This window comes from Halichoerus grypus, chromosome 5 (genome assembly GCF_964656455.1).
Source record: "Halichoerus grypus chromosome 5, mHalGry1.hap1.1, whole genome shotgun sequence".
In the NCBI taxonomy this organism is placed as follows: domain Eukaryota; kingdom Metazoa; phylum Chordata; class Mammalia; order Carnivora; family Phocidae; genus Halichoerus; species Halichoerus grypus.
In genome coordinates this window covers 103,466,601-103,486,952 of record NC_135716.1, presented here as the reverse complement: position 1 = coordinate 103,486,952, position 20,352 = coordinate 103,466,601, and the positions used below count along the sequence as shown (strand labels likewise).

The 20,352-nt window shown below is 36.6% G+C and overlaps 1 protein-coding gene and 1 pseudogene across 3 annotated transcripts in view; both read right to left on the bottom strand.

Moving 5' to 3' along the window:
- OLFM3 (olfactomedin 3) overlaps positions 1-20,352 on the bottom strand; it is a 187,888-nt gene that overhangs the window by 7,452 nt on the left and 160,084 nt on the right. For all 3 annotated transcript variants that reach the window (XM_036103979.2, XM_036103978.2, XM_036103977.2), the window contains exon 4: positions 15,971-16,190. In XM_036103979.2, coding sequence (XP_035959872.1) covers positions 15,971-16,190 — 220 coding nt within the window. The remainder of the gene's footprint in view (positions 1-15,970; positions 16,191-20,352) is intronic.
- Positions 2,215-2,651, bottom strand: LOC118543201 (large ribosomal subunit protein uL24 pseudogene; annotated as a pseudogene).

Genomic DNA, 20,352 nt, shown 5'->3' with positions numbered 1-20,352 from the left:
GCTTTGAACTCTGACTATGAGCACCAGTACTTTATCTGGATTTATTTTGTGTATCTGTTAGCTAGATGTGTCCTAAGGTATCAGAAAAGCCTGAAAGAGGTTATTTTTTGGGTCTGGAAATGCTCAAGAAATTTTCTATACAAAGTAATGGTTACTGCTTCTTTAATTTGCGCCATTTCGGCTTCTTAAAGTTTTCATAAGAATGCTCTACTCTCATATAATGGGGGAAACCTGTGTTCATACTAAAAGGGCATGCCATAATGAATGAAAAAAGATTTAGTCTTAGAAAATTACTGTGAAGTTTTAGAAGATTAATAATAAAGGGAAGAAAATGGAACTTTTCAGAGAAAGAATGTGAGTTGGCCACATGCAAACAGGTAAGAATTAGACTGGCATTGGGCTTATCAATACTGGATTCTGGAAGACAATAATCAGTGCCTTTATATTTAGGGGGGAAAATCAGAGGAAGCTATACTAGGAATATTGTCTCACATGTAAACTTTCCAAAGTTTACCTACAATGTACTTTTTCTTAAGAAGTTACCTGAGCATATATTGTAGCAAAATAAACAGTAAACCAAGACAGGGGAAGACATGAAATCAGGAAAACAGTAACTTCTTGTCCCAGAATGACAACTGCACAGTAGACCTTGAGAGCAGTTAGTCCAGAATGGACAGACATGTGCAGGAGGGAGGTCTCAGAAATAAGAGGAATTGATCTATGGAAATACTATATGAGATCCTCTAAGAAAAACTGGGTATGGCAAAGTCAATTATTGAAGTACAAACATAAGAGGAAAATTCATTTCAACTTAACTCTAGAAATTTTCCCTTTTGAATGTCACAGATGATATGAAGTTGGACTCAGAGAAAAGGAATACTCAGAGTCCAGCACTTAGCTGCTGAAGAACAACATGAGCATTGTCACAATCATGAAACATTTATGTTTAACTTGGAGAAGCAGCCCGTAAACTAATTAGAGAATACTTAACAGGTATTTAATCTACTCTGTGATTATGGAAACAACAAAATGTTTCCAACCATGATAACATAGAAGAATAGGTAAAATCCACACTATGAAAGAATTAAAAATTAGGAGAAGAGAAGAAAGAAAGATGGAGGTGTAACTGACATCATATTTAAAAATAGGGTGTTAAGAGAGTTTCCTGTAGTTGATGAAAAAAATAATAAAGACTTAAATCTGAGGTGTGAAATTACAAAGTTGATAAGGGTTGAGCTGTATTATGAGGAGACAAGGAAGTGCCTTTGGCTAAGTGACTTAAGTCTGCATTTTGCTGAGCAGAAAGTCAGTAAACAATGTCCAAAATTGATACCCCCCAAAAACGTGGAAAAATAAGCATATTATTAGAGATACAGATTTAACCACCTGAAGCCCCAACATTGAACTTAAATGTGGTTGCCTCTGGAGAAGGAGACTTCCTTTTTAGCAAGAGAGAGAGCGCACAAGCAGGGGGAGCGGCAGGCAGAGGGAGAAGCAGGTTCACCACTGAGCAAGGAGCCCAATGTGGGACTCAATGCCAGGACCCTGGGATCATGACCTGAGCCGAAGGCAGATGCTTAACCGACTGAGCCACCCAGGTGTCCCTAAATTATAATTTTAAAAGCTAAAATAGTTGCAAAAATTTAATCTTAGCCATTAAATTTAAAAAGCAAAAATCACATTTGTGAATTGCCTATTGAAAAATAATTTCCACGTTTTTAAATGCTGTGCTTCCTTGCAGGTCTAGGAAGTAGGTGGAAATTAAAGATTGAAAGAGTCTCCAGAAATGAAAGCTGGGAGTATTCTGAATTTTAATTTGGCTTCAGTCCTGTAAGGACTAGATTGAAATTATGTTCTTTAAACTTCCATCTCTGTCCTACAGTTGACATGGCAATCTCTTTCTCTTTAATTATTTCAACCTTAAAACAATTAGAATCCTTACTATGAATTACATTTATCGGTTATTTCATAGAGATGTTAAGAACAGCTAATAGGTGATTACATTTGTTAGTACATGTGTAGGAGCTATACTAAGAGATATTATGCATGTGATTCAAGTAGAAATGCTGTGCATTTTATTTCAAAATAGTGACTATGACCTAGGAAAAATATGACCCACTTTGCATAGGATGAAAAATTAGCCTAAAATTTCTTGAAAAATACCTTATTTTTATTTTTTAACAGTTTTTATTGAAAGTTTTATATAACATTACTTTATTCCTGCATCTTCTCAATTGTTTCTTCCTTATATTTGCCCTTTTCTTTTTTTACTTGGTGAGATTTGGCTTTATGTTCAAGGATCTTTTGGTGGTCTTTATCCAGTTTTAGTTTACTGATAACCATCTTGCTAGGGTGAATGCCCACATGGGTAGTTGTGCCATTTGCCTTCTCCCACTGTACTCATTCAATGTCGGTGACATCTTTTGTCCTGTAAACCTGGGCTACTTTGCAAATTTGCTGACCTTTGTAGTGTCCTCACCCAACCTGCGCTTTATCATCTTTTTGTATGGGCTTGCACTAAACATTGTACTTCTGTCTGAGCTTTTGGAAAGAGAAGAAGACATACTCTTCCTGTAGATGTGAGAAGGTGCATGAAAATGCCTTTTATGGTTCTTGCTCTAGTCAGAAATCACAAAGGGACTGAATTTCATTTTGGCCACTGGCACTTCAATGATGGCCACAAAAGGAAAGAGTGAACATGTCTTTTAAAGATGAATGAGCTTTTGGAAAAAAGATACCTGGAATCTCAGAAGTCAGTTAAAACTAGTTCTGGATATAGATCAATATAACGTCTCAATATGAAACATAAACACAATGGAATGTTCATTTCCGTAACACTTTATATTCAGAGGAAATGACGAAATGGAAACACAGGAAGAAATTATAGTGACCTCAAGTTGTTTTGGTACTGAAAGTGAACGGAGATTTTGTAGTTATGGAGTTAACACTTTAGACGGCCAGACTCTACAATTAAAACTCAAAATGAGATTTTTAACCTTCTTTATCAGCAAAGTCAGATCCTCTAACATAGGTAGCCTCTATTGCCTCAAGACCAAAGCACAGTTTGGACAAAGCAAGAAGACACAAAGCCCATATTTGCCTCAGATAAGTGCATATTTCATGTGTTGATTCATTTTATGGGTGTGAATGAGTTTCTGGACTCAGTTTATGTAACATAACTTTAATATGAATTGAGTTGGATGGATTAGTTAAAACCTGTACAAGAACTATATTTAGGACTAGGAATTGTGCCTTGAATCTCATATAATCAACATTTCCAAAAACTGACAGCACATCAGTCACTTGAGGTGTCTTGGCTTCTGTGGTGTTTGGATATAACCCACCTTTTTATCCATATGGCAAAGGGATACTGCTGAGCTTAGATCACCTAGACCAGGAATTAAGATAGAATTTACACCAGTACTTAAAAGCTTCTGACACCTAAACTAAAAATGACTTTGCTTTCTTCTTGTAGCAATGGACATTTTCTTTGAAATACCCTCTAACCAGTTCTTAGTATTTAAATGTAAAATACTTAATTTATTCATTTAACAACCATTTACTGAGAACTTATGTGCCAATATTGTGCTAGGTGCTGGGAATATAAGGGGAACAGAGAGACAAAATAGGTCCATGTGTTGTAGCTTCTCAAAATACCATCGCTTATCCTTTCCATATCTTATTTTCTTCTTCTTTTTCCTTTTTGAATCAATTGAGAAGGAAAGTTAAATGAAGAAGTGATTTCAGACCAAAACTATATATAGAGAAAAAGGATGTAGCATTGAGTGCACTGAATATCTCTTGATATTAAATAAAAATTATAGAAAGTCAGCCCTGAGTACTAAAATATATAAGTACCATGAGAGACTATGGACTCTGAGAAACAAACTGAGGGTTCTAGAGGGGAGGGGGGTGGGGGGATGGGTTAGCCTGGTGATGTGTATTAAAGAGGGCACGTACTGAATGGAGCACTGGGTGTTATACACAACAATGAATCATGGAACACTACATCAAAAACTAATGATGCAATGTATGGTGATTAACATAACATGATAATAAAAAAAATAAAAAAAATATAAGCACCTCTTCCATTAAGACAGCCTACTTAGGTAACTTGAAATTTATCTCATTTTAAACCACATTTACCTTTATTCTTCTACAAAACATACTTAAATTGTCAAACAGAAAGAAACAAGCAAGTTCAGCTAGTTTCTCGTTTAATTTTCTATAAAAAATGAATGTGAGGGAGTGCCTAGGTGACTCAGTCAGTTAAGCGTCTGCCTTCAGCTCAGGTCATGATCCTGGGGTCCTGGTATAAAGCCCTCCTTCAGGCTTCCTGCTCAGCAGGGAGTCTGCTTCTCCCTCTCTCTCTGCCTTTCCCTCACCTCCTTCCCCGCTCCTGCTCTCTCTCTCAAATAAATAAATAAATAAAATCTTAAAAGAAAAAATGAACATGAGGGCCAAGAAAGGACATATTTAGCAATTGTATTTCTTATTAGGTCTCACTGATTTGGTCTTGCATATGTGTCTTAATGGTAGTTGTGTGAAGTCCTGAGTGTGTGAAGGAAACCTATCTCTGTAATCTAGCAAGTCAATATAATTTTGCAAACTTTAACTCTGTGAGATTTCAATGAATGTTTTTGTTTTTGTTTTTGTTTTGTGAATGGATTTTTAAGTTAGATGTAAACCAGTTTTAAAATAAGCATGTGGGGCGCCTGGGTGGCTCAGTTAGTTGAGCGTCCAACTCTTGATTTAGGCTCAGGTCATGATTTCAGGGTTGTCAGATTGAGCCCTGTGTCACGTTCTGCACTGGACATGGAGTCTGCTTGAGATTCTCTCTCACTCCCCTGCCTCTCCCCACCCCCCCCCACCAAACTGCTCATACTCGCTAGCTCTCTCTCTCTAAAAAAATTTTAAAAAGATGCATGTGAAACTATGTGAGCTCTGGTTCCAAATAAAGATATTTTATATGTAGTCTCTGGCCAGAGAGATTCCTGTGAACATTTATGAACTTTGTGTTTTGCATTCTTTGATTCTTCTATGTGATTCCGCTCCATCATTTTCCTCCATGTCTGTCACCCATTAGCTATCTCCCATCTGCCCAGTGACTCACAATGTGCAGTGCCAGTCTTTGTCTTCTTGGCACCACCCTGGGTTTGATCTTGATCCACTATAACTTTCCACCCCACAGTGACATTCTCTGAGTAAACCAAAATTTATAGCATTAATCTACAAAGTGCACCTGAAGTGAAAAATTATAATGGCTCAAAGTATCAACAATTTTAAAATAATAACATCTTAAATGAGTCATTTATTCATTGACTCATTTATTCATTTCATTACTCATTAATTCATCAAGCTAAGATTTAATGAGCATCAAGCACTGTTCCATATACTAGAATTACAATGGTAAGCAAAACATGACACCTTTTTTCTGGTGAAGCTTCCATTTTGAAGAAAGGGAATAAAAGAAAGAAGCAAACAAGGAAATATATCAGGTAGGAAAAATTTTAATGCAGATATTTAAGTAGAATAATTTGATAGTGACTTGGGGGGTCTGCTTTAGATTGGGTGAGTAGGGAGGACCTCTCAGAAAGGGTAATATTTAATCTGAGATCTAATTGACAAGAAGTTAGCCATGGAACCATAAGTTGAAGGGACGGACATTCAGGCAGTGGATCAGCTAGATGGCAGCATCTTAAATTGGGGGGGGGAGGTTCCTTATGTCTGGATATGGATACTGATTCTATTATTTACTCTCTGGGGATCTTGAACAGTTTTTAACCTTCCAGTGTGTCATGGATAACAACAGTAATAATATCTATTTCACAGGGTTATTGGGAAGATTAAGAAATATATATAACTTAATAAATATTAGCTAGTCTCACTGTTCTTACAAAGGTCCTATATCTGGATATGCTTGGTGAGTTAAGAGACACAGAAATTTAGAGAAAAAAAAGAAGGCCAGTGTGTCTAGAGCACACTTGGAAAAGTAGAGGAGGTTAGAGAGGTGGTCCAGAAGAGGAAGCTATGTAAAGTCAGAGTACTTGGATTTTATTCTAGGTATGATGGAAAGCTATCAGAGAATTTTAAGAAGATGGGGGAGTGACAGAATGTGAGCACTACATTTTAAAAAGGTCACTTTAGGTAGCATATGGAAATTAATTACAGAGGGTATACAGTAAAGGCAGAAAGACCAGTTAAGAGATTATCACATTGGTCCAGGTGAGAGATGATGGAAGTGGTGATGGGGATGGAAAATAGTAGATGGTTTGGGTTATGTTTTTTGGGATAAAGTTGATAGGACTGGCTTCAGAATAGATGTTAGGATGGAAAGGAAAAAGAGGAATTGAAGAAAACCTTAAATTAAAAAAAATAGTCCATGATAATACAAATTTTGGCTTGTTCAGCTGGGACGATTGTATTGCCATTTACTCACAGGAAGTGACTGAAGAAGGAATGGGTTTGGGAGAAAAGATCAAGAATTCAGTACAGATTATTTTAAGTTGTTCATGACTGGTATGCATGCCAGTGGAGGTGTAAAGAAGATAGTATAAAAATCTAGGGAGCATTGACACCCTTTTGAGACACAGTTTTAACAGTCTAGGGAAAGCCAGAGGCTAAAATTGCCTTAGAGAGAGGACATATACAGAAAAGAGAAAATCATTTAGAACAGAGCTGTGGGGCGTTGTGACCCAGCAAAAGAGCTCAAAAGAAGCTACAAATGGGACCTAAAAATAGTGTAGTGTTAAGAAAAAAAACAAAAACAAAAACACAGCCTTTTAAGAAAGATGAAGTACTGGCTTGTGGGGAATACCACTGAGATATCTAATAAGCTCCCAGAAATGATCATGGAAGTGAGCAGCAAGAGTCACTGGTGATCACAAGAATCAAATGAAGACAGTGTTAAGAACAGAAGCTGGATCACAGTTGGTTTTGAAGACTGTAAATTAAAGCAGCAGCTATAGAAGATTCTTTCAAAGGAGAAAAAGCAAGGGTCATGGGAACTTTTTATTATTGTGCTGATGTTATTAAGAAAAGTTTGTTTGCCTTTAGGGATAACCTAGTAGAGAGGGGAGATGGAAAAGAGAATAATTAAATAAATGAACTCCAGCAGTAGATGGGAATCTATTTAGGAACCATGAGTAACTATGTCTCTAGGTATCTGTTTATACTTTTTTGGGGGAATGGGGGAATATACTTTATTTTTATTCCCACAAATTCCCAGAAATTTTCCAAGGAAATGTTTGTATGGTATATTCCATCCAGGTTAGAATGCTGAGGTGGGTGTTAGGAGATCTGGTTCCTAATCTAAGCTGCAGCATTAAATTATCGTGTAAAATTGGATAATGCACTTACTCTCTGGGATGGAGTTTCCTCATCTCAAAGATGGAAGTTCTGAAGCTTGTCATTTTCTTATTCTAATTAAGGAAACATTGAGTGGATAGGGGATCAACAAACTTTTATATGTTGCTGGGAAGAAGGTGGTATTTGTGGTTGTGGTAAAACACAGGGTGATCATGGTCACCATCATCATCATCTGCTCATATTCTTGGGAAGCAAAAAAACAGGGCTGTCAATGTTGCTTTCTTCCCAGTTGAAGTTTATCTTCTAAATACTTATTTGATTCTGAGCTAAAATTCATCTTGGTAAATGAAATTGGTAAAATAAAGATGCAGGAATATAAACAACTGGCTGCTTTTTTAGTTATAATTTTATGGATATTAGTGTTAAGTAAACACAGGTATTTTCAGATTCTGAAGGAATGCAGAAATTGTAGAAATAAAGTAAAATAAACAATAGAAGTCATTTCTGTTTCTTGGCTCCCCAAAGCTAGTTTTTGTTCAAATAAATCATTATCTTTCTTACTTCACTCTCACTTTCTGTGAGGACAAAGCCAGACGGAAAGGATAATTTCCCCAAATGCCTGGAAGACAAATGTTCTTGCAAAAGAGGATGGCAAAGAAGGAAGTTAAGAGTCTTGCTTCAGTGATTTTCTTCTGCTATGCGCCTCTGTCTACAGTGAGACACATGAAAATATTAGCATTTTATAATATATTGCATGTGTATGATTGTATATATCCAGAAAATATACTGAATAGATAGTTTAGGAAACTGACTATTTTATTTTCTGATGACTTTTAGACATTAAACTTCTTATGATTAGTTGCAATCCATATTTATCAATCAGTAGCTCAGGAAAATATATCATTTGGGATTCAGCAGATCTGTTGTTTGGATCAATGAAGCAAAAAAAACCATCTGTCTTTTGTTTATTTCTTCAATATATAATTGTATCTTGTAATATCCTGGACTAACAGCTTCTGGATTTAAATCCTAAAGCCATGCCCATATAAGTAAATTAAATGGAGTTGTGAATATCTTTATGACAGAATGTTATTTCTTTTTACTTAAGGCCATTGGAGAACTCATGTAGCAAGAAGTAGATATGATTTGATCTTTAAAGTCTATTAAAGCTACTGAAAATAAGTTTGTCTCTGCCATACATAGTGAATTCTAGTGAAGTATAGTAAAATCTATGTATATTACTTAAAATTTTATTTGTATATTTAATCTTGGCACTTCCACTACTGAGACAGAGGTGGTGAAAATGATGGACCTAATTGATTATTGGATAGGGCACTAGAATGAGTTTTTAGTGGGTGTCTGGTAAATAAGGCCAAGAATAATATGTTTCTAAATACCTGTGTCTTTCCAAAATTAAGTTTTAAATTTATTAATTTATTGTAATTAGCATTTTATAATGTATTGCATGTGTAGAGTTCTGTATATTCAAAAATACAATGAATAGGTAGTTGAGGAAAGTGACCATTTTCTTTCTCTTGATTTATGCAACTATTCTTAAAATTATCTCAACTTTTTCTGGGATAGAGCTTATATTATGAGCATATGTTTCAGAAGAAGCCTAGTTAACATCCAGATTGAAAGGAGCAAAATTGTATTATGAAATCCCAAATAATTTGGCAATTCATGCTTGCTTCTGAAAGCACAATTTTTATATCCTTGGAAGTCTTACCATTTAGTTGTAATCTAGGAAAATGTAGGACATAAAAAGAAAGATAAATAATAAATCAATTTATGGTAAGATATCCCAATTACCCAAAAGTGTGCTAAAATAATGAAGGTTCCAGGATTCTGGAAGAATGAGTCATCACCAAGTACTTGGATACTGGAGCAATTGCATTCTGTATTACAATCTAGAATTTTAGGGAAAGTAGGACTGTCCTTGCTAAATAACTCATTTGAAGATCTTCTCAATTTAATTTTTGGGATTATTCTTGTAAATTTCCCCTATTAAATTTCCAAGTTAAATCTCACTCCACTTCACTCCAGGCACACAGTTTGACTTTTCTATTAATTCCCGCTTTCACTGAGATTTTCAGCGTCTCTTGTTTTAAGTGCTAGGTAGAACCAAATATCATGTGTTTTGTAATGAAATGTTGCATTGCCATTGAAGAAAGGACAGATGGCAACAGAAACAAAGGTTAAAGAAGGCTGCGCTTTTGTTGTCTTTTTTTTCCCAAAAGAATTTTGGCTTTGTAAAAGATACAGATGTTTTATATTTGACATATACTGATTTATTTCTAGAATGCAACATAAAGCTTTTTATTTTAAAGATATTTGCTCTCGGGGCACTTGGGTGGTGCAGTCAGTTAAGCGACCAACTCTTGGTTTTGGCTCAGGTATGATCTCAGGGTCATGAGATCGAGCCCCGCGTCAGGCTCCTTGCTCAGTGCAGAGTCTGCTTAAGACTCTCTTTCCCTTTCCCTCTGCCCCTCCCCACCCCTCTTTCAAATAAATAAAATAAATCTTTTAAAAAAAATATTTGCTCTCAAATCCTCTGTTGACACTAATTTTTACCTTCTATGTTTCAGGTGTTTTATGATGGTCTAAAAGAATTCAACTGGAATAAGACATAGATGGCCCCTGATCTCTCAGAGGAGGGGAAACTTGTCTTTAAGGGGGTAAAGATTAAAAAAATATAAAAAAAGGTGTGCCAAGTTTCACGGGGAGTGGGATGGGGGACTCTGGGAGACTGTGCGGGGTAGCCAACCACATACAGGAGCAATCAGAGAAGGCTCCATAGGAAACTTGGTGTCCGGGGTGTAAAATGCAAAATCATTAGAATTTGGATAGGTCAGGTGGAAGGATCTTCTATGACAGGGTAGAAGAAGGTCCGTGTCCAGCCAAGAAAGCATGCATGACTGAGGAACTGAAAGATTAGAATGGCTAAAGCTTATAGTGAGTACATGATGAGAACTTGTGAAAAAAGGGCTGGAGAATTAGGCAGAATCCATGTCATCAAGACAGACCATGAAAAGCTATTTGGATTTAATTTTAAAAGAAAATCATTTAAACGTAGGTGTAATATGATTAGATTTGCATTTGGAAAAGACTACTCTAAACACCTCATGTGGTGGAGAGGGAATGACTTCCGGTAAAGGGGAGTGGGTAGGAGGCCTCCTGCAGTAACCCAAATGAGGGATGATGAATGACGGTCTGGGTTAGGGTGGTGGAAATGAGGAAGCAGGAGAGAGGTGGTTTTAAGAGATTGGTTGGAGAGAGGAATGATGTGAGTGCATGTGAATGAGGCTTAGGAAAGGATAAAAATGTCTCTCTAGCTCCTTTCTTTCTACAGCAACAAAGAAAGAAATCTGGGGATGAAATCTGCCTTTAAATTCAGAAGGAACTTGGGTTTAAAGATGCTGCCTCCATCATGTACCTTTGGTACATTAATTTAAACTGTCTGAGCATAAATTGCCCATAAGAGTGCCTAACCCAGAGTTCTTGCAGTGGCTAGAACTGACACAGGTACAATAGCTGGCCAAGTGCTTGTCAAACAGTAGGCTGTCAGTACTGATGTAGTGGTCTCCTTTTGTGCGTATTGCAACTTCTTAACAGTAGAGGGAGACAGGGTGCTACTCATCTTTGTATCACCCAGTACTTACCAGAGTGCCAGTACATTCTGGAGAGCCAATAAATATTTGTGGAATGAGCAAATAAGACTATTACCACATAGACAATTTGCTTTCCCTTTTAAAATCTAATTTGGCATAAACATGCCAGTAACCCAAATTTCATACCTGTGACCTAAAGTTTTTTTTTTTTTTTTAAGATTTTATTTATATATTTGACAGAGAGAGAAAGCGCAGAAGCAGGGGGAGAAGCAGAGGCAGAGGGAGAAGGGGGCTCCCCGCTGAGCAGGGAGCCTGATAGATATACGATATATAGATATATACAGGACTCCATCCCAGGGCCCTGGGATTATGACCTGAGTCAAAGGCAGATGCTTAACCGACTGAGCCACCCAGGCGCCCTGACCTAAAGTTTTGAGTGCTCCTGCTACTTCTCTCTATTGAACATGAAGCCTCAAAACTGTTAATAGAAAGATGCATCCTGTGGTTCACTAGATGGCACCACACCATTGCCCTGAAGTAGAATTAACTTGAGGGAGTGGGGGTGTGTGTGTGCACAGGACTGGAAAGACTGATTATTATCTACATTAAACATCTATTGATGCTCTCAGGGTGTGTGAGAGCTTTAACTGTGCTTTTTTCAGCAAATTCTCACATGCATATAATTATATTTTGCATGTCTAGGAATGGGATATTTAATTAAGCACACGGGACTTTATTCTGTCTCTCATAGGAGAAAATTAAGCAGTTAGGAAAGAGCATTACTGTACCTCATTCAGGCCCACTAGGGTGCATTACTGTTGAAGCTTTTTTTCCCCCTTAATTTCTATTTTCTCCAAAACCTTAATTCTCTAGTAGAAATAAGCTGAATGGTGCCCTAGTGCTCTCAATGACTTGTGATTCCTTTAGCGCCTTGTTTACTATTTGGGAGTAACTTAGACCTTGCAGGCAATGAGGTTAGTTTGTTTTTTAGTATCTTAAAATTTATGTGATGTATAGTGTGACATTTTCCCTAAAAGCAAATTCACTGAAAAGGTGAGTGGGAATGCATTCATCATTGTTGCAATTTTATTCTCTTGCCCCAATCCATTTCTGCCTTCTGCTAATTGGTTGTGTGCATTGAGAAGCTTTTGTAAAGAGTGAAGATGCCATTGATGGATGAACCTTCTTGTTCCTGTTACTATACGGAGGATACCATGATTATCCAATGTCCCACTATAGATCCAGACAGCAGAGCAACTGGATTTTAGATGCTTTGGAACATTGAACCTCTCATGTTTTTTTCCTGTACATCTCCTGTTAATGATCCTGATGTTGATAACATCTGTTTTCTGAGTCCATGTGTTCTGATATTTTGATAATTGGGCAGTTGATAGAAGGCATGGAGTTAAAAGAGTTCTCAGAGATAATTTCATCCAATCTTTATTTAAAGTCCCAGGAAATAGAAATACAAAGTGGTATTAGACTATTAACTTAAGGCACCACTCTCAATTATGTGTTTGTGTTTTCTTCTGCAAATATATGTTTCAGATACTTCCTTTCAAACTGGAGTAATTTTTAAAAGGACAATATGAAGATTCTGTTATTTATTTTTTCAGGGACCATGTAACTTCATACTCACAGCATTAAGGTTGTCTGTCTCTACCTGGATATGTTCTTTACATTGTAATTAATGGTTGTGATCCATTTGATAAATATTTTTTCTGCTTAGGAGACTCTCAGTAAGTAGTTCTGATTGTTCTGTAGATCTGTTCTGATGGAGAAAAGTACCCAGTTCTTGGGACAAAAAGCATAAATGAGTTAGAGTCATTGCGGCACCGCCTCTCTGCTAAGTAAATAGGGATCTCAGGACTACTAATAACCTAGGAAAGAGTTTATAACATGTGAGAATTAGTTCTAATCTCTTGTGTAAGGAAGGTCATATCAATTAACTCAAATAGCAGACATCTCATTAAATAAGAAAGTTGAATACTATTTTATTGCTGTTAGATATTTGCATTGGTAGCTAGGTTTTGTTTTTGATTAGTTAAGATAAAATTAAACATTAACTAGTTAATGCAGTTAATTTGACAGTTACATTCTTTCAAACTTTGTTGTCCGTGAGGACAAATTAATAAAAAGAGGCTTTGATGTTAAAATATATATATATTGTGGATCACAGTCCTAAGGCCTGAGGACATCATGGAAACATTATCCATGGTTCAGTAAAAAGGAGTAGGATGAATTTACGTCCACTTAAATTTATCCCCTTTGTCCCAGATATCATTTTCAATATTGAAGGAGGCTGTGTGTGGGAGAGTTATATGTGAACTGAAAAAAACAAAACAAAACAAAATGGGATTGTGAAAGAGCTGAAAGGAGTGTCGATTTCATTTCCTAACTGCAACATTATTTCTTGCTGAGTCAACTCTGAGAGAATATATGTTAGAAGTGAAATTCATTTCTAAAGTTAAGCAAATTCAAAGAATTTCCCATGACAGTCCCTCAAAAACCTGACTGGCACACTTTAAGGTCCAAGGTGTTTACTAGCTAGAACTATTCTATTGCCTATCCTTCCTTTAGTAGAGTGCAGGTGTACTTAGCAGATATCTGGTCTTAGTGTACAAAGCCTGTGGCTTGAGTTTATTGTGAGCTGGTAGGAATGACCAAATGAATTGATTCTCAGAATCTGGAGTGATTCATCTGTAACAAAGAGACCTCTTCCAAAATAAGTCAAAGTCCTACACAGACCAATCCTATGCACTGTCATTTACAGAAAATCTGTAATCAAATATTTTATGAGCTAATAAAAATGCATCTGGATATTTCTTTGTAACCCCCAAAGTAATTTAGATAGTGAAGGCACTCAGTTCTTGGACTGAGATTTTCTCCTCATCTGGTTTGGTGGAGACATCATCTGGCAAGCTATGTAATATGTGCATCAAACTAAAGGTATTTTTTTTATTTAAAAATAAAATATAACAGAATTCAAATATGTCAGTAATATTTACCTATTGGATATTAACAATAAACTTCATAACATTAATTATAAAAGAACAGCATATAAGGAGGTTATCTAAGTGCTATATCAGATAAATAATTCCTCCTTTGCTTAGTCTTAGTCAATCCTGTGCCACCTGACTCAAATAGGTTTTTTTTTTTAAGTAAGACTTGAAATAGCTTTTACTGTGTTGAAAGTTAGAAATTGTTACTATATGGCTCCTTATAGAATTAACTTATTTGGCAAATATTTATTAACTTTTCTTTGTCAGGCAGTTTTCCAGGCATTGGGGGAATACAAGGTTTAAAGGGAGGATCATAGACATTGGAACAAAATCTAGAAGATAGCTATCCAATTACACATGCAATGATAATGAAGCATGAAAAGTCCAGTCATTGGTGAAATATCAGTGTTTGGGAGCACCTAGCTGGGACACATAGTATACACAGGGAGAGCAAGGAAGGATTCTGGCAAGACATGACATTTAAACTGAGACCTGAAGAATGAATGGGAGTTTGTCTCATGTGGCAAGTAAACATGTGTTGACACAGAAGGGATAAACAGGAAAGAGCACTGTTAGGGGACAGGCATCTCACACTGCCCTGTGATAAAGTGTGGAACACACATGACTGGGATGTAGCATGTGAGGGGAAGAGTGGCAGGACCTAAGATGGGAGAAGTAAGGTGGGCTACATATGGAGGGCCTCATAAGCTGTGGACTATATCCTAGGATTTTCAGCAGTGCAAACTAATTTCAGATTTATGGTTCAAATAAATCCTTTTGGCCATAATGTGGACAATGGATGAAAAGTGCAAGAATAGGAGTCACAGAATCTACTGGAGTCATGACTGTTAGGAGAAGAGTTATAGGTGAAAAAGTGTGGGCCTTGACTGATGAGGAATAAGGAACTGGGGGTGCCTGTACAAGCATTTAGCTTTAGGGTTTGTGTTAATTGCCTTCTGAGTCATTTTGTCAGAATCTCTAGGAAATCCTGGGTTGACTGCAGTGGGGCCTCTAATGTGATTCCCCACATTGTTTTGAACTGTACTAAATGCAACGTTTTGTATATTCACTCTCTTTTTTCATTTGGATTGCATTTGTAAAATAGTCTTTAAGGTATTCATCAGCCATTCAAATTTTAAGTGTTTACATTTATTCTCTGAAGTTGTCTGTACTAGAAATTATCTTTTCCAAATTCTTTATTTCTCTTTTTAGTTTATTTTCAATTTCAGAAAAGTTTTTCTTTCCGTTGAGGGAACACTTTTCTGTGGTTATTGACTTGACCTCCCTGGCATGTCACTTCATGTCAACAACCAAAATACTGTTCCTAAATGGACTAACAACCCCTCTTTAATTCAATTTGTGACCACATATTTATTTTGCATTAAATTACAGACTAATGCCAGGATGATTTCAGTTGAATAATTAGCTCATGGGTGAAGTGGAAGAGTTTGGAAACTTAGACCAGGTTGAACCACACATTTTAGGAGTCAAGATCTAGAGTCCATATCCCATGTCATATGCTTGACCCCTTGCAGAGTAGTGAATATATATTTGAGTAGGTGCCTCCTTTTTATTTCTTGAGTGGATCAGAATAGCTAGCTGATGGCAATTCTCTGTAGTAGAGGAATTGTTTTTATTTGATTTAATCACTGCATAAATCACTTCATATTTGGTCCCAAGGTAACTACCTTTTTCCTAGCCTCTGACTTTCTCCACTACTAAAAATGCCTCTCCTCCCTTTTAGCCAAGTAATGACTGACCATCACATATTATCTGTCTGGAGTAACTTATTGCCATTAGTGTAGCCAATAGAATTGTCTGTATTATTTCAAGCCACCAAATGGTAACAGGGTGTTCTGAAAATTAGGCAACTGTTAATCAAATAACACTGATTACACAGGTGTGCTTAAGGCGTTAAGGAATACTTAGAAAGCAGGCTTTGGTTTCTCTGTAATTAGGTATTCGTGACTATCTGCAAAATGTAAGAATGCAGTTTTCATTGAAACCACTTAAAAGCACAACTTAAACAAATGAAATTGTTCTACTTACTCAGCTTTTTCATGCAGTCACGAAGCCTGGTTTCCAGGCTCAGCACCCTTTGATGCAGTTCCTCATAGTCATAGGCACCGATTTCCTCTTGAATCCCAGTGAGGACGGCAGACAGATTGCGGATTTCCTCCTTGAACTGGGTGATTAACTTGGCATCTGTTTTGTACTGTTCCAGCACGGGGATCAAGGGCAGGAGTTCATCCATCTTCTCTTTCAACTCCTGTGAAAACCAGCCAATTGTTCCTGAGAGTCATTGAAACAGATCAAGCCGCTATGTTCTTTTTAATATGATATCTAAAGGAGATTATTAAAACAAATTCAAAATTCCTTTTTTTGAAAATTAAAAGAAAAATTTTATTAATTTATAATCAGGATACAACATTATATTAGTTTCAGGTTTACAGCATATTGATTCAATATTTGTATATGAAAATTCTTATTGATTTTGGGTTAAAATTAGGTACTTTGTGAGAATGTAAGTGGCTACATGATCATTAGTAGTAAATCCATTTATCTCAATACAAGAACCTCTCTTTAAATGGTTATGTGCTTTTCTTTTTTTTTTTTTCCTTAAAGATTTTATTTATTTATTCATGAGAAGCAGAGGCAGAGGGAGAAGCAGGATCCTTGCAGGGAGCCTGATGCAGTACTGGATCCCAGGATCCCGGGATCACCACCTGAGCCGAAGGCAGATGCTTAACCGACTGAGCCACCCAGGTGCCCCTGTGCTTTTCTATAAAACAAATTGATCTTTATCATAATTATAAAAACTTTTTATGATCGCAATTAAGGGTTAATGTATTATTTCACTTTCTGGTAGCATTTTATAATGTGAACAATGCATTATTTAGGAAATATAATCAGGGTCCATCTTCTAATTGTGAATTACTAGAAATAGCTCACTGACTAATTGTCTATGTTATGGGGGTACTTACAAGAAATTTTGTATCCTGGAACAGCTTTTCTGTAACACTTAGAATTGTTCCAGCTATGGCTTTCTCCCATTCTATCCCTTCCATTATGCTCAGGTAGTCCTCATTCTTTTTAACATCCATCTTAGCACAACATCATTAGGAAGGTAAGTTCAGTAAGCATAATAAATCATGCAAAGCTCCTTAAAGCTCAAAGAAATACATGTTGCTGTTTACTATTTTGAATTATTACCCACACTCTGACTCCATTTGCTTTAGCATAGATAATTTAGAGCTCTTTAAGTAAGGCAGAGTTGCTCACCCATGTAGTGAATTAACTCTTTTAACTCTTTCAGGGACCAATGTGCTCACAGTTTATGTAACAAAGGAACTAGTTGTACAGAGTTGTTCGAAACTGCAAAGTTGATTTTCATCTGGAGAACACGAAGCATATTTTGCCAACACAGTGTCTCTTATTCCTAGCATCATGGGACTAAGCCTCACCTGCAGTTTCACTTTCAGTTTCTAGGTGTGTCACCCTTTCTTCTTTTCCTTTAATTTGGTGGTAGTGGTCAGTGAAAATATTTCATGAGTGTGAGTCAGTTGTGTGTGTGTGTGTTTTTTTTACAGATGATCTCATTTGTGCAAAGAGCTGTCACTGTTATGATCATTTGAGAATAATCCATAGGTGCTGTCAGAAACCATGCTGTATACTAACTAATTAAAGGAGCTGAAAATTGCATTTTAAAATTACATTTGGAAGATGTTATTACTATAAATGCATTAAAATAGCAGGAGCTCCCATTGCTGCCTTGATTTATGGGCTTATGTTTCTTGTGGGGAAATTTCCACTTGCTCTGTAAGCTCAGAATTCTTCAATTTTGTCTATATGTCCATGTTGAGTGGGAGGGGACAGAGTCTTCATAATGAGAAAGATTCATAAATATCACAGTGAAAAGGTGGAATTGCATAGCTCTACTCATTTTGGTGGCTCATTTGGAAATAAACTTATTAGTCTGAGCATCTTATGGCATCCCAAAAGGAAGACACAATTGCTTCATTATGATTTTAATAAGAGTTCTGTTGGTAGCATTTGCTGCATATTATAGCAACAGTTACAATGAAGAGTTTTATGTTACACTATGGGAATACTGAAAAGAGAGCAATTCAGTGTCACAATTTTGGGGACTTTTTTTCCCTGAACTAAAAAAAAAAAAAAGTAATTATATTTTAGGATCTTTTCAAAAATTCATAATTTGATTATTGGTAATCAATTTTGAAACTCTTGATGCTAGTCAGAGAGCAGTGGAACGTTCGACCAATATACATATCAAATACTTAAAAGGTTAAAGTAGAATAGCACAGATCTGTACTTACTAATTTCTTCTAGAATTTCACTTTCTACTATGTCGCTCTTACAGCAAAGGTTGTAGCTAGACTACCTTGCCCAACCATGATCTTTTCATATAAGAATGATAGTCTCAAGTATGATAACTAGAATAAGATATTCATCCTAAAAAGTACAGAAGACAGAACGTACTTAGCGTTTTTGATAAGTTGAAAACGGTGTACCAGAGTAGGATTTTCTTCCAATGTAAAAGTATTCTTTGATGTAAACTTACTTTTGGAATGTTCCAGTTCTTTGTCTCAAATATGGCATCTCAGCACCTAGGTGCCGAGTCACCATTGGACTCACGCTCAGACTCAGTGAATACATAAATTCAACAAACATATTTAGCATGTTATTATTATAATTAAATTTCAGAGAGCTATAGTCTACTTGGAGAGGCAGTATAGAACTGGTAATATTAGGCTCACTTCTAGAGCTGGATGTTGTGGTTCTGATGTATATTAGGTATTTAGTGCTGAACAAATTGCATCAATTTCTTCATCTCAACGTTGGAGATAGATATGGTGCCTACTTTATAGTATTGTTGAGAGGATTAAATTAGCTAATATATATTTAAAGTTGTCAGAACTGTGTGTTGAATATGTGTAATTCTTCAGAAAAATATTATTGCTGTTTGGATTTTTACATATAACTGAAGTATCTACTTGGATTATGTGAATTAGTAAAATCAAAATCATTAGGTCATGTGGTGCTACCTGAAAATTAAGTTTTCTTACTGGTAGCCTGGCTGCTGCTAGGCACACTTCTAGAAAAGGTAAATCATTTCCTTGAGTTTCTCTCAGCTTTGTATCTCTTTGTTTACTTCTGATCTTCTCCCAACAGTTCCCACAGATGGACATGCTTCATCATGTGTCCCCAGGCAGGCCAGGCCTGGCACCCTCAAACTATCCCTTGGCATCGCGGAGTTCTGCATTGTCCATCTGAGCTTGAACAATTTTCACTCTGTGCCAGACACCCTGAGCACCTCTCCTTCTGTCCTCCTTCCTTTCTGGGAATGCTCTCCCTGTAAGTGCCAGCTTACCATTGCCTACCTTGTTGATGGTCTCAGCATCCAGCTCACGTTACTCCTCTACAGCCTACATCCTAACCCGGAACATTGCAAATGTTCTGGTTTTCTCCAAGTCCTCTGTGATTGTGTGTTTGTGTGTGTGTGTGTGTGTGTGTGTGTGTGTGTGTGTTGGGGGGGACTAGTCTAAAACTACTTTCTTGAAAATTGCCAAATCTTGTAACTCTTCCCCTGATCTTCTCTGAATGAAATTAAATAACATTACTCTTCCCTTTGTGCTGTTAAATAATATTTATGCATCTATTTACTATCAATTTTACCTGCCTGTTTTAGTTGTCTTTCATAGAAGAGAGATCATTATATATCCAGCAGTGGGCCCAACTCTGCCTTGCACACAGTTCATGCTCTAATGTTGGTTGACGTTAACTCATTTCCTCCTCAGCCTTATATTTTTCGTGGTTTACCATTCCCCCATAAATTCTCTATTCATCCAGTTCACTCATTCTCTCATTTCCAATAATATTTACATTTATTGTATCTTCTAAGCCTTGTGTTAATTTGTTCTAATTTCTTAACCTCCTGGCTTTGTGTCCTTTTCTCTTCAACTTAAACTTCATGATTCATCCCTTCAGCCTCATCTCTTGTCAATACCCTCAATTTTCTTACCCTCTCTTCCTTCTGTTGTACCTCTCTGGTAAAACTTTAAAACTGGTTCAGTGTGAAACTGTTTTCTGTACCTACCTACTCGGCTCCTGACCACCACTAAAGAAAATTACAAAACCATGAAAATTTCTGCCAGATCAAAATGTGCTATGTGGAGATCCTATCACGTGTCCCTGACTAGCACTGTGTCCATCATCATTATGTGTGAAAAGCACTTCTGATGCTTAAATTCAGGCCCATTCCCTTATCATCAGCAGTGACTTTCACTAGAGAAGGGAAGGAAAAAAGAAACTATTATGCTTATAAAACCACAGAATGTTTTATAAACTATGTGCTATCCCTTTGGAGGCAGATTATTTCTTTTTAATAGAGGCTCAAGTGGTATTATCAT